The sequence below is a fragment of the Misgurnus anguillicaudatus genome, unplaced genomic scaffold (genome assembly GCF_027580225.2).
Source record: "Misgurnus anguillicaudatus unplaced genomic scaffold, ASM2758022v2 HiC_scaffold_31, whole genome shotgun sequence".
NCBI lineage: Eukaryota > Metazoa > Chordata > Actinopteri > Cypriniformes > Cobitidae > Misgurnus > Misgurnus anguillicaudatus.
In genome coordinates, this window is record NW_027395281.1 from 1,096,410 (window position 1) to 1,111,583 (window position 15,174).

Genomic DNA, 15,174 nt, shown 5'->3' on the forward strand with positions numbered 1-15,174 from the left:
GTCTCCGGAAGGAAGTGCTATACTCTCTAGAAATTTGACCAATAGTCTTACTTGAGATATTGTCTGACTATCCAGGGCCCAGGTCAGAGCCTTTTTTACCAGAGTATCAACACATTTCGACTGTGTCTGTTCCTCGAACAAAAAAATACAGAGCACTGTTTACCTCGTCGCGTACAAATCTTATTAACATAAAATTAGAACACAATACATTAACAGATGAAACTCAAATGTTAAAATTCTGCCTTCTTAACATTAGATCACTTACCAATAAGGAACCAATTATCAATGAAATAATTACAGACCAAAACTTAGATGCACTTTGTTTAACAGAAACCTGGCTTAAAGCAGACGATTACATCAGTTTAAACAAATCCACCCCACACAACTATTATTATAAACACGAACCTCATTTAAAGGGGAGAGGGGGTGGTGTAGCTACAATATACAACAAAATATTTAAAGTAAACCATAAATCGAACTAAAATTTAAGTAATTTGAAATAATGATGTTAAATATGGAAATAAATGATCGTAACAACAAACAACTTTCTTTCGTTTTAGCTACCATCTACAGACCTCCGGGCCTCCACACATATTTTCTTAAAGAAATAGCAGATTTCCTTTCTGAGCTTACAGTCACTGTAGATAAAGCTCTTATCGTTGGTGATTTTAATATCCACATTGATAGCCCAAAAGATGCATTAGGATGTGTGTTTATGGATGTTCTAATTTCTCTCGGTATTAACTACATTTTAGGGAATGCGATTTGTTTATAAAGAGTCAGGAAACACTGGAAACTCTTGAGTTAAAGTACATTGCAAAAATGTAAAGTTGGATTAACGCTGAGTGACGACTGATGCTGAGTCGCAAGCCCGGAGCTCCGTTGAGCTTATCATCTTAATCCTATTTTCTCACTTTCTTATTCCTATCTATATAATATAACTTATTAGTTTATCTTAGGAATACTTTACCTTAACGATTACTGAATTGTATTACTAAGCAAAATGATTTATCACTAGTAAAACCCAGTGTTAGCATATAGCCCATCACCAGTCGGTGCCGGCTAAAGTTAGCATTTCTTACCGTTTGTTTACTGTAAACCTGCCTTCCTTGGCGATCTAATGGCGGATTCACCCGATGTATGCTTTTCTGACCTGTCCACACCAGATCGGGAAGCTGTGGAGGAGCTGCTGCCCGGCCTTTGCAGATCCAATGTGCGGTACAGCGTGCCTAACATCACCCTGGCTCCAGACGTCCGCAGGCGACCGAGGCGTGCAGCGAGTGAACACCCCATGCAATGCAGCTTCACAGAGCGGAATAAACGAAGACGCCATCGCCCAGCATGAAAACGGTAAGACTTCGCTTGTTATTGTAACCTGCACTACTTGCCACATGTACAGTTTAGCTTCTTCCGTCAGCATAGAGGGTTTTACATGCGGTAAGTGTATTAAAGTAGTAAGGCTGACGGAGAAGGTTGCAGAACTAGAAGCGCGCATCCGAACACTGGTTTAGGACAGTAAGACCGCTAATGTTAATGTTACAAACACTGTTTGGGGTGTGCCAATTGTTAAGCATAATACACATGGCTCAGTTCCGACATCAGAGTCGAGGCGGCCAACTAACTGGGTGACTGTCAGGCGGCATAGTCGTATTCGGCACCCAAAAAACACTCCTGTGGTCATTTCTAACAGATTTTCCCCACTCAGCAATACACCGGCTAAGATGTCTGTTAAAAGTGCCCTGGTTATTTGAGATTCTATTCTCAGGAACGTTAACATTGAGGCACCAGCCACCATAGTCGATTGTATACCGGGAGCCAGAGCGTCTGACATTAGATCCAAACTTAAAGTGCTGGCTAATGCTAAACGTAATTTTTCTAAGATTGTTATTCACGCCGGCACGAATGACACCAGACTCCGCCAGTCAGAGAACACCAAAGATACTATTAAAGAGGTGTGTGAAATTGCAAAAACAATGTCAGACAATGTAATATGCTCTGGTCCACTCCCTGCCTACCGGGGTGATGAAACTTACAGTAGATTAGTATCACTTCACGGCTGGATGTCAAAGTGGTGCCCTCAGCATAACGTAGGGTTTATAGACAGTTGGAAGCATTTCTGGGGAAGACCTGACCTGCTAAAGAGAGCTGGCCTCCCTCCGTCTCGGGAAGGAAGTGCTATACTCTCTAGAAATTTGACCAATAGTCTTACTTGAGATATTGTCTGACTATCCAGGGCCCAGGTCAGAGCCTTTTTTACCAGAGTATCAACACATTTCGACTGTGTCTGTTCCTCGAACAAAAAAATACAGAGCACCGTTTACCTCGTCGCGTACAAATCTTATTAACATAAAATTAGAACACAATACATTAACAGATGAAACTCAAATGTTAAAATTCTGCCTTCTTAACATTAGATCGCTTACCAATAAGGAACCAATTATCAATGAAATAATTACAGACCAAAACTTAGATGCACTTTGTTTAACAGAAACCTGGCTTAAAGCAGACGATTACATCAGTTTAAACAAATCCACCCCACACAACTATTATTATAAACACGAACCTCATTTAAAGGGGAGAGGGGGTGGTGTAGCTACAATATACAACAAAATATTTAAAGTAAACCATAAATCGAACTAAAATTTAAGTAATTTGAAATAATGATGTTAAATATGGAAATAAATGATCGTAACAACAAACAACTTTCTTTCGTTTTAGCTACCATCTACAGACCTCCGGGCCTCCACACATATTTTCTTAAAGAAATAGCAGATTTCCTTTCTGAGCTTACAGTCACTGTAGATAAAGCTCTTATCGTTGGTGATTTTAATATCCACATTGATAGCCCAAAAGATGCATTAGGATGTGTGTTTATGGATGTTCTAATTTCTCTCGGTATTAAACAAAACGTGCTCACGCATACTCGTAAGCACACATCAGACTTAATTCTGTCACTCGGACTCAATATTAATGACATCGAAATATCACCCCAGAGCGATGCAGTTTCTGTGTCATACATGGTACTTCTAGATAGGATCACTCAGTCTACAACATGCTACAGATTACCCAGAACAATAATTTCCACCACTAAAGATAGCTTTATTAGCATTCTTCCAGACCTGTCCCAAATGAAACATGTAGCAGATAACCGTGAAGATCTGGATATTGTAATAGAAAACCTGAACAACGTTTGTTCTAGCACGCTGGATGCCGTTGCTCCCATTCGAAAAAAGAGAATCAAGGAAAAAACGCCAGCTCCGTGGTATGACCATCATACTGCAGCCCTTAAAAAAGTAGCTAGAAAAATGGAACGAAACTACCGAAGCACAAAGTTAGAGGTATGGCGTTCAGCATGGAAAGAGAGTGTTCAACACTACAGACAGGCTATAAAAAGCACCAGATCTACCTATCTCAGCAAGCTATTTAAAGAAAATCACAATAACCCTCGTTTCCTCTTTAGCACAGTTGCGAAACTGACTAGAAACAAAGAACAAACAGAAACCAATAGTAAACTCCAACACAATAGTAACGACTTTCTGAACTTCTTCAATAACAAAATTACGGTTATTAGGGAAAACATAGAAGCTACACAAGCAGTCACTACTCTACCCAATAGTACATTCAACACTAGACTACCATACGAACATCTTGAGTCATTTAAACCTACTAAAATAGAAGAGCTCTCTAAATTAGTAACATCATCCAAATCATCGTCCTGTATGTTAGACCCCGTTCTCACAAAAATACTTAAAGAGGTATTTCCTGTAGTTTCATCGCTAGAATTAGGATACGTTCCAACAGCTTTTAAACTAGCAGTTATTAGACCGCTCATTAAAAAACCACACCTTGACCAGGGAGATCTTAATAACTTTAGACCTATCTCAAATCTACCTTTTCTTTCTAAAATATTAGAAAAAGTGGTGGCAAGCCAGCTATGCACATTCTTAGTGAATAATAATACATATGAAAAGTTCCAATCAGGATTCAGGCCCCACCATAGCACAGAGACAACACTGCTTAGAGTTACAAATGACCTCCTTTTAACATCCGATCGTGGTGAAATCTCAATTCTTATATTACTAGACCTTAGTGCAGCCTTTGATACAATATATCACAGAATCTTACTCAATAGACTAGAAAACTATGTTGGCATCAGTGGTCAGACGTTAGCCTGGTTTAGGTCGTATCTAACCAATCGCTATCACTTTGTTTATGTAAATGAGGAAGAGTCATATCACTCCCTGGTTAAATACGGGAATACCACAGGGATCAGTTTTAGGCCCTATCCTATTCTCGTTATATATGTTATCTCTAGGAGACATTATCAGGAAACATAACATAAGTTTTCACTGCTATGCGGATGATACCCAGCTTTACATCTCGTCACATCCTAGCGAAACACACCAGTTCTCTAAGCTAACAGACTGCATCAGCGATATTAGTGACTGGATGGCACATAACTTTCTTATGCTAAACTCCAATAAGACAGAGATACTTATTATTGAACCAAATCCCTCCAAACATAATATGTCAGATTACAAGTTCCCCATAGATGGCTGCACTGTGGTGCCATCTTCCTCGGTTAAGAACTTAGGCGTTATGTTCGACAGCAATCTATCTTTCGATAGTCATATCTCCAACGTCTGCCGCACAGCATTCTTCCATCTTAGAAATATCTCAAAAATACGCCATATGCTGTCTGCTTCAGATACAGAAAAGCTTATCCACGCTTTTATGACCTCTAGAATAGACTATTGTAACTCGTTACTCAGGGGATGTCACGCAAATCAGGTAAACAAGTTACAGCTGGTTCAAAACGCCGCCACAAGAGTCCTTACTCGATCTAAAAAGTACAATTCTGGCATCTTTACACTGGCTACCAGTTAAATATCGCATACAATTTAAAATATTACTAATCACCTACAAATCCTTAAATGGCCTAACACCCTCGTATATTAAAATATTACTATCAGAATACAATCCAGCCAACAGTCATATCACCCTGTAGCCCAAGACAGCTTGCCCACTGAAGCTAAGCAGGGCTGAGCCTGGTCAGTACTTGGATGGGAGACCACCTGGGAAAAACAGGTTGCTGCTGGTAGAGGTGTTATTGAGACCAGCGGGGGGTGCTCACCCTGTGGTCTGTGTGGGTCCTAACACCCCAGTATAGTGATGGGGACACTATACTGTCAAAAAGCACCGTCCTTTGGATGAGACGAAAACTGATGTCCTGAGGACAATGAGACAAACAGACCCAGTTCCTGCAGCTGTGAAGGTCATCACACCACTGATCTGCTGACCGTCCTTTAACGAGATGCCTAACCAGTGACCACCGGCGGAACCAGTTTAATTCGCTTACCCGTTCACATACCCTGATAGTATCTATCTCAGGGTTTTTTCTCCTCCTACCCACATAGCAATGTTGTTCCGGCCCAGCTCCGGCCCACACAACCAGTTTTCCTCGGGCCACATACAACGAAGAATGACGGCCCTTCAATGGCCCAGTTCTGGATTACAGACAATAGCACATAACTGGCCCAGACCTGGGCCAGAACAGGCCCTACAAACAAGCCTACCATGGCCCTTGCAGCCCTTACTTAGCCCCCAGGAAGCCCTCATGCAGCAAAATCCCCAGAGTTAAATAAACACTGCTGGATGTATATATTGTCCCAATCTTACAGAGTGTTAAAAAGTAACACTGAAGCAGAATTAAAAGCTCTGTTATCCTCTCTCTCACCATCTCTGTCTGAAACCTAAAATCGTATTTCACATCTTACTTGTAGAGTCATTTTCTTACTTTAGGTTTAGATTTTGTTCCATTTAAAGTCACCCTTATTGTGATTAGTGTTTGTTTTAGTTGGACTTGAATCTTGACTCTTCCCTTATTTAGTTTTTGACTGCTTTAACTCTGTGTTTTAAGACATGTTGTTTACAGCAGGGAAAAGACAATGGAGCAATTCTTTGATGGTGGTTAGCACTGTTAATAAAGTCTAAACATCATCATATAAAGACTTATGTATTCATTTAATGTTTGAACACTTATCAGAAGCATCTTTCTCTGACAATAAAGTGATACTACAGTATGAGATCCAGCTCTCTCATAGCAGTTTGTTATTTTGAAGAATTTTGAAACACTGACACAAAAAATTAACCAATTTGTTATGTAGACACACAAACATCAAGAATCAGAGTATGAATCTCAACCATGGTGACAAAGAAAATAGTAAAAAGTTAATTATTTATCCATGCAGCAGTGCATGATGGGAGTCCTGGATGAGATTTGTAATTTGCTGATACCCAGCATGCATTGCAGCATGAAGTTTTTCATTTTATTGTCACCATCATTGTGATTCATACTCTGATTCTTGATGTTTGTGTGCCTACATAACAAACTGGTTAATTTTTTGTGTCAGTGTTTCAAAATTCTTCAGAATAACAAACTGCTATGAGAGAGCTGGATCTCATACTGTAGTATCACTTTATTGTCAGAGAAAGATGCTTCCGATAAGTGTTCAAACATTAAATTACTTCATACGTTTTCTAGTTGATGATGTTTAGACTTTATTAACAGTGCTAACCACCATCAAAGAATTGCTCTATAGATTTTCCCTGCTGTCAACAACATGTCTTAAAAACACAAAGTTAAAGCAGTCAAAAAACTGAATAAAGGAAGAGTCAAGAGTCAAGTTCAACTAAAACAACCACTAATCACAATAAGGGTGACTTTAAATGGAACAAAATCTAAACCTAAAGAAAATAACTCTACAAGTAAGATGTGAAATGCGATTTTAGGTTTCAGACAGAGATGGTGAGAGAGAGGATAACAGAGCTTTTAATTCTGCTTCAGTGTTACTTTTTAACACACTGTAAGATTAGGACAATATATACATCCAGCAGTGTTCATTTAACTCTGGGTATTTCTCTATGTGAGGGCTTCCTGGGGGCTAAGTAAGGGCTGCAAGGGCCATGGTAGGCTTGTTTGTAGGGCCTGTTCTGGCCCAGGTCTGGGCCAGTTATGTGCTATTGTCTGTAATCCAGAACTGGGCCATTGAAGGGCCGTCATTCTTCGTTGTATGTCGCCCGAGGAAAACTGGTTGTGTGGGCCGGAGCTGGGCCGGAACAACATTGCTATGTGGGTAGGAGTTTTCCCCCTGGACTAGCCAGGAGGGTTTTTCTCCTAGGGTTTTTTTCTCCCTGGAGAGTCCGCCACCTTTGGCTTAACTTACTACTTTACTGTATACGTTACATTATTAGTACGCTCGCTTTTCTATGCTTTTCCTACATCTATTAATGTAAAGCTGCTTTAAAACAATCAACAATTGTGAAAAGCGCTATATAAATAAAATTGAATTGAATTAAAGCAACACCAAAAAGTTTTTTTTACCTTAAAATAACGCTTCCAAAAAAGTTTCAGTCGTTCATCCACTCTAACAGGGTGAACAGCACTTTCACATTCGCTTTGCAGCCCTCTATCGGCCAAAACCGCACTAAAGAAGTTTCCAACCGTCGGGTCGTTTTACTAAGTAAAGTTAAATTACACTGTAAAAATTTGTCATGTTTACTTAAAAATATTATGTATAATATTGTTACCAAAACATTTTAAGTACTTTTAAAGGGTTACTTTTTAATGGAATATTCCTGATTTAATCACGTAAGAAATGTCTTCTTTTCTTTACATATTTATTATTACATATAAGACAAAATCTGCTGCACAAATCTGTAAATACGATCTCGACACGTACGCTAACATCATCAGAGCCCACAGTTGAGTTATTTCTGCACAATACGTACAACTTATCTTATATAACTGAATGATACATCTGAACTTATCTCTACACAACTCTTCTTGATAACATCACTATTGAGTGACTATCAGAGCCCGAAGAATGTGTGTTTATCTCTGTTTGTGCATCTGTGGCCTGACTTGTAAGTTAATAAAGTTGTTATTTTTGTTATACAGAGTTATAAAGTGTTTCTTTATGCTTATTCTAGTTTTAGTTTGATCAGTCTGAAGACGCACTTGTTTTAATTGACAGATATAAAATTTGATTCAGGTCTGTGATTTCATATAATCAAATATTATTATATTATTTTGAAGTAAATGTCCTGTTAAAGAAGAACTGGAAGTTAGCTTGTGTTTCCCATCTAAAAGGATGATCTTATTTCTGTGAAACTTCAATCAATCAGACAGTAAAAAATTGAAATGAAATTGAAATTTTAATGATTTTTATCTTAGATTTAATATATACATTTGTGCTCTTTAATAAATACATGTGCAGTATTATAGGTTTTCATCTCAACAGAAACAGAAAACATTCTGCCATAAATTCAACTCAGTCAACTTTTATTTTCTATTCTTTGCATTTTAGTTGCCATCTTTTTCTATTCTTTAGTTTTTTAGTATCATTTAGTAGTGTTTTTAGTTATTCTTGTTTATCTTTTGTTAATAAATTCCATTTTATTACAAGCTGGTCCGGATTTCACAAAATCCTTCAGATAAATTAAATGACAAACTCCCTCTAATTTACATATTTTCTTATTTGTTGAATGATTCAAGATCATTCTTATTGTTAAAGTGAAATTCTTTAGCTGGTGCCCCGAATTAAAGGAGGGAGGGTTCATCTGACACATGCACACTCACTAGAGGAGCAATTAACCTCCGGTGTCCTGTGTATGGCATACTACCCAAATCACTATTAACGCCACATCAAGTCATTAGGATAAAAACCGTTCTTGATTTAGGAGGGGGGTTCAATCTTCAGCTGGCTGGCAGGACCTGCCAGTAGCTGAGTGGCAGCTGCCAGTGGCAGGGATGGTTGGTCAAGTGACCTGCCAGTGGCTGAGTGGCAGCTGCCAGTGGCAGGGATGGTTGGTCAAGTGACCTGCCAGATCATGTGACCCGCCATCCCCGCCAGTGGCAGTGATTGCTTAAAGTGATAATTTTATGTTTTTGGAAGTTATGCACTTTGTTTTTGATTTAGTGTATTGGTGACTCGTATAGGGCTGTGATGAGTAATTGCGTGTCCCATAAAAAATACCTGTCTAAAATAAATTCTGAATAGCAATATGTTAATATAATAAAGATGGTTTATTGAATAATTTTACTTGCTCAGTTTTATCAATATAATATAAAACATTTTTAAAAGAATAAAAGTGAATGATAAAATGATAAAATTAATGAATATTTTTTTAAGATAAGGTAAATATATAATGATAAATGAAGTAATGCAATAAATGAAAAAAAATTGTATTTTTACTCAGCTATAAAAAGCGAATCATCTGAGTTGCTTTTCCAATAATTCTTAGCACTTATGCACATTTAGCGTGTGTTCAACAGAATTAAAAAAACTACAGGTTTAAACAACATGATGGTGAGTAAATAATTACAGAATTTTCATATAATAAAGATGGTTTATTGAATAATTTTACTTGCTCAGTTTTATCAATATAATATAAAACATTTTTAAAAGAATAAAAGTGAATGATAAAATGATAAAATTAATGAATATTTTTTTAAGATAAGGTAAATATATAATGATAAATGAAGTAATGCAATAAATGAAAAAAAATTGTATTTTTACTCAGCTATAAAAAGCGAATCATCTGAGTTGCTTTTCCAATAATTCTTAGCACTTATGCACATTTAGCGTGTGTTCAACAGAATTAAAAAAACTACAGGTTTAAACAACATGATGGTGAGTAAATAATTACAGAATTTTCATATTTTTAAATCGGCTACCCTAATAATTAAAGTGATAATATCTTCTGGGTGCTTTATATACAGAGCAAAACAATAAAAAGTTAGTAAAAATATTGGTTTCATTTAACTATTATAATATTTTTTATCACTAATAGTCTGATGATATCTGTGATCTTTTCTTCTGTTCATCTCTGCTCGATCTGATGTCATAAACCAAAATGGCAACCACCGCCACGCCCACCAGAGCAGAGACGACCAATCGGATCACAACTTCAAAATCATGACAACAGCAAACACAGCCTGAAACATGAAACATATGTTTTAACATGGCCAATATCTTAAAGAGAAATAGCGAATATTTATTATGTTAAAAAGCATCACACATTTATTAAAGATAAAGTGAAGTCATTTCTAAGCAGAACTGCGGTTGTACCTGAAAACGTCTGACAGAGTTCATTGATGTTAAGATGTTGAGTTCGATTTTTGATGGTATTGTTGAGTACACATCTGTATGTGTTGTTATCCTGATATTCCACCTCCAGAGGTAGAGAGATGACACATCTGTTGTTAAGATCAGACACACTGATGATGGACAATAAACTGTTTCCTTTGTACCAGGACAGACTCACATCTCTCACATTCAACACAGAACACAATAATAAACAGTTTGATGATGATGATGAAGATGATGATGATGAACAGTGTGAAGAGTCTCTGGTGATGACTGGAACGGGCAAAAAAGCTGAAAAACATTTGATAGAAAAAATAATAAATTACATTAAATTAATTTAAAAAATTGACATTTTCAAACCCTGGATTGAGGTCATTCTGTGCCCTGCACTTTTAGACCAAGTGCCCATTTTGTTTGTGTTCTCTGGTTTGTTTTAAAAGTATATTTGAAGAGTTTGGTTCCAAAACGCGATAAACACCTTTTTTTATAGTTACCGCCAAAAACAGTATTGTACCAGGTCAGTAATTAAAAGTAAATTCTTAATTTTACGCAAAATCCGATATCCGCCGTGTTATTTTGTCATCTTTTCTCGCTTTTTTCCCAAAACGCGATAAACGCCAGTCCATCTCTGCAGAATGCAATTAATCTGCTCAACAAATCAAATAATTACGCGAGAGACACTCCCAAAAGCATCAAGCTTCTGTCATGCTAACACATTGACCCCAGCGGATCTTATGAAAAACTTTCCATTTTACTCAAAGTCAACGAAAATCGAGCAGGACCAAAACATTTTATAGCTAATCGCTTTAAAAAAGGTTCAGTGACGACGTCTAACCGCAGCAATGACAGTGTTCTTAATATGACAATGTAAGTGTTTTGATTAATGCCATTAATGTTTTTTTTAATCAGTGTATAACACTAGTCAACTAAATTAATATAACATGGGAAAGATGAATGCACATTTATATATTGATCTAATAGATTATACCATTTTGAAAAAAAACTTATCATGGATTTATTGCATTTTGCAAAAAAATATTTATAATAAATCTTGAAAATCAAATTATGGATTTGAGTTTTTAATGTTATTATAACCCAAGGATGCTATGTGAAGGTTTGTAACAGAAAATAGTGGTTTTCATCTTGACACATTTTTACCGAAATTCACTAACACTAGGTGTTCCAATAGTGCTTACTTCAAAAGTCAGTCCACCGACAGCTGACAATCCCCCATTCCTCCTTTGAAAATAACTACGGTACTACATCCGTGCTATTATGACAAATTACTCAGATCAAAAATGAATCTTAAAAATGACAACCGTACGTCAGATCTAGTTGGAATACAAAGCATGATCTGTGGTTATGTCCAGTGAACTATTTTCTAACTCTTTACTCACCATAGACAGTAACATTGTATCTGTATGAGATCTTCTGTTTGCCACTGATGTTTATTTGATAAAGTCCAATGTGTTGAGTTGTGATGTCTGTGATGGTGAGATCTCCAGTCTGATTATTCACCTGCAGTCTGTCTCTGAATCTCCCATCAAGATCATCATCATATATTGAGATCTCAGTGGTGGTGCCGTTGATTCTTGCTATGACAGACTTTTGAAGTCCAAACCTCCACAGTATCACATCATTTGTCTGTATTTCAGTAATATCAGTGTGCAGAGTAACAGAATCTCCCTCCATCACTGACAATGACTTCACTTTATCTGTATCACCAAATGAACAAAAAATTACCCCAAAAATGAAACCAAATTTGGTAAAGACGAAAAACCTTTCAGACACATCTCAGAACACAACAGTGCATTAAATCCAGTTAGAATAATACATCTGTGTTAAAGTTTTTCTAAATCTTTACTAACCATAGACAGTAACATTGACTCTGTATGAGATCTTCTGTTTGCCGCTGATGATCATTTGATAAAATCCAGAGTCTTTGGTCTTAGTGTGGGTGATGATGAGATCTCCAGTCTGATTATTCACCTGCAGTCTGTCTCTGAATCTCCCATCAAGAACATCATCATATATTGAGATATCTTTGGCCACTACATTGATTCGAGCTATAAGAGAATTTTCATGACCAAACCTCCACAGTATCAGATCATCTGTCTGTAGTTTAGTATCAGTGTGTAGAGTAACAGAATCTCCCTCCATCACTGACACTGACTTCACTTCATCACCAAACACACCTGAACACACAGATTGTCACACATTAAATCTCTTAAATTTAAATTGAACTACTACTAAGTTTCTGAATAAAAAATTAGAAACCTTTGGCTTTTAAAATCAGTTTTTGGAAAACATGACATAGACTTAAAAACAACAGAATGGAAAAAAAACTACACACAGATGATGCAGAAATCAGATCTCTGAATGGTTAATCCTAACTCACCATAAACAGTAACATTGAATTTGTATGAGATCTCTTTAGTGCCGTTGATGATCATTTCATAAAGTCCAGAGTCTTCAGTAGTGATGTTTGTGATGGTGAGATCTCCAGTCTGATTATTCACCTGCAGTCTGTCTCTGAATCTCCCATCAAGAACATCAGCATATATTGAGATATCTTTGGCCTCTTTATTGATTCGAGCTATGAGAGAATTTTCAGGTCCAAACTTCCACAGTATCAGATCATCTGTCTGTAGTTTAATATCAGTGTGTAGAGTAACATAATGTCCCTCCATCACTGACACTGACTTCACTTCATCACCAAACACACCTGCACACACAACAGAGACAAATTAACATAGAAAAAACATATCTAACAAGTAGCACCCCCCAAAAAAATGCACAAACAACTAATCACACTTTGCACCTTTGTCTCTTTGACATAAATGCTGCTATCCAACCTACAACATTGGTTGGACTATGTAAATACACAGACACTATTCTTATGTGCCGTAAATGTCTGTATACTTTTATATACAATTGTATATTATTTATTTTATAATTCTTGAAACTGTTTGTTGCTGTTGTTGTTGCTGTTTTACACTGCAGGGATTAAGGGAACAATATTTCAATACTCTGTTTGTCTGGCACATTAATTAGAATTGACAATAAAGTTGACTTTGACTTGGAATTGGAAACCTTTGGCTTTTAAAATCAGTTGTTGAAAGACATGAAATCAACAGAATGGAAAAATAAACACAGATGAAGAAATCAGATCTCTGAATGTTTAATCTTTACTCACCATAGACAGTAACATTGAATCTGTATGAGCTCCCTTTAGCGCTGTTGATGATCATTTCATAAAGTCCAGAGTGATTGGTTGTGATGTTTGTGATGGTGAGATCTCCAGTCTGATTATTCACCTGCAGTCTGTCTCTGAATCTCCCATCAAGAACTTCAGCATTTATTGTGATCTCACTGGTCGCTCTGTTGATTTTTGCTATAAGAGACCTTTGAAGTCCAAACCTCCACTCTATCACATCATTTTTCTGTATTTCAGTAAGATGAGTGTGTAGAGTAACAGAAGCTCCCTGCTTTACTAACATCGCCTTTACTTCATCTGTATCACCAAACACACCTGCAGACACAGAGACAAGTTTTGTCATAGATTGAAGATCTTAAATTTATGATTTTTTTACATACACTTAGTGGTAGGTAAACAACATGAACTCCAAACACAATTTATCTCTTAAAATCAGTTCTATTGTGAGACATGGCATAGATTTAAAAACAAGAGAATGGCAAAATAAACACGGATAACATGTCTGAATTCACACATTCATATGTTTTATGTTTAGGCTTTGCCTATTTGCTTCATTCAAGAAAGTGAGTACAATTCTTCTGACTGATTAAAGAATAAGAATTATTAAACTATAAAATAATAAAATATGTTTTTAACTAACAGTCAAACCACAGAAAAACAAACTGAGGTAAACTGAGATAAAAACTGAAGCACATGAAAAAAACGAATCTAGAAGTACGATCTCGACACGTAATCTCACATCATCATCAGAGCACATGTGTTATTTCTGCACAATACTTACAGCTTATCTTATATGATACATCTGAACTTATCTCTAAACAACTCTTCTTGATAGCATCACTGTGTCGACTGTCGAGTGACTATCAGACCCTAAAGAAAATGTTTCTCGTGTGTGTTTATCTCTGTTTGTGCTTTTGCGGTCTGAATGGTAAGTTATAAACATGTTTAATTAGATATGTCAGGAGAGAGTTAATTTTTTACTTTGATCAGTCTGAAGACACACTTGCTTTAATTCAGATGTAAAATTGGATTCAGTGCTGTGAGCTCATATAATTAATTATTAATTAATCAATTATTCAATTATTAAATCATTATTTATTATTAATTAATAAAATATTAAGTATTCACCTAATGTAACGTCCATACCGCCGCGCCACCAGAGGGAGCCCCCTCCTGAGTACTGCCATGGCGCCGCTCTCTGCTCCTCTGATCATTTCCTGTTTTGCCTTACTTCAGCTTCAAGCTGTCCTAGGCCTAGTGCGAAGTATTGCCAGTTTAGCCTGCATAGTGATATCAGGAACAACCTTCACGTCTCCATTCTGTGAATTGCCATCTCACCAATTATATTCAATCCTATATTCAAGCCTTGCCTTCCACGTCTGCCAAATGAGTGAGTGTATCTGAACGAGAAAAGTTTGACGGTACCGCTGAACATTTGAGAGGTTTTGTTCAACAACTAGACATCTATTTTAAAGATCATGAGGGTGAAGACTAGTTTGAAGAGAAAAAGTGCTCGAAAGTCTTGTCGTTACTATCTGGTAAAGCGATCGAGTGGGCAGCCGCTGTTTGCGACACGGATCATCGTATCCGCACTTCTTATGCATACTTCATTCAACAACTGAGAGAAGTATTTAAATATCCAGCCGGGTGCAGAAGTGCTGCATCTCGGATCATCCGAATGTCTCAAAATCATCGACCAGTAGCTGAATACGACATCGAGTTTCGCACACTCGCTGCACAGAGCGGGTGGGACAAAAAAATCCCTTAAGGATGTGTTCCAGAAAAGTCTCGATACTGAACTCCAGG

General features: G+C 37.0%; 1 protein-coding gene across 1 annotated transcript; it reads right to left on the minus strand.

Moving 5' to 3' along the window:
- Positions 1 to 11,540: 11,540 nt before the first annotated feature.
- Positions 11,541 to 12,604, minus strand: LOC129452986 (uncharacterized). Its single transcript, XM_055217049.2, has 3 exons — positions 12,550 to 12,604; positions 12,020 to 12,346; positions 11,541 to 11,866 (listed from the first exon to the last, which is right to left on the minus strand). The coding sequence occupies exons 1-3, from the start codon at positions 12,602 to 12,604 to the stop codon at positions 11,541 to 11,543; spliced, it is 708 nt and encodes a 235-aa protein (XP_055073024.2).
- Positions 12,605 to 15,174: the final 2,570 nt, after the last annotated feature.

Excerpts from the sequence above, each read along its gene's own strand:
- LOC129452986 (XM_055217049.2), bottom strand. The coding sequence starts at position 12,604 with ATGATCATCAACGGCACTAAAGAGATCTCATACAAATTCAATGTTACT. Across the intron at positions 12,347-12,549 it reads ATTCAATGTTACTGTTTATG|GTGTGTTTGGTGATGAAGTG; the intron begins GTGAGTTAGGAT and ends CTGTGTGTTCAG. Across the intron at positions 11,867-12,019 it reads AGTCAATGTTACTGTCTATG|ATAAAGTGAAGTCATTGTCA; the intron begins GTTAGTAAAGAT and ends TTGGTGATACAG.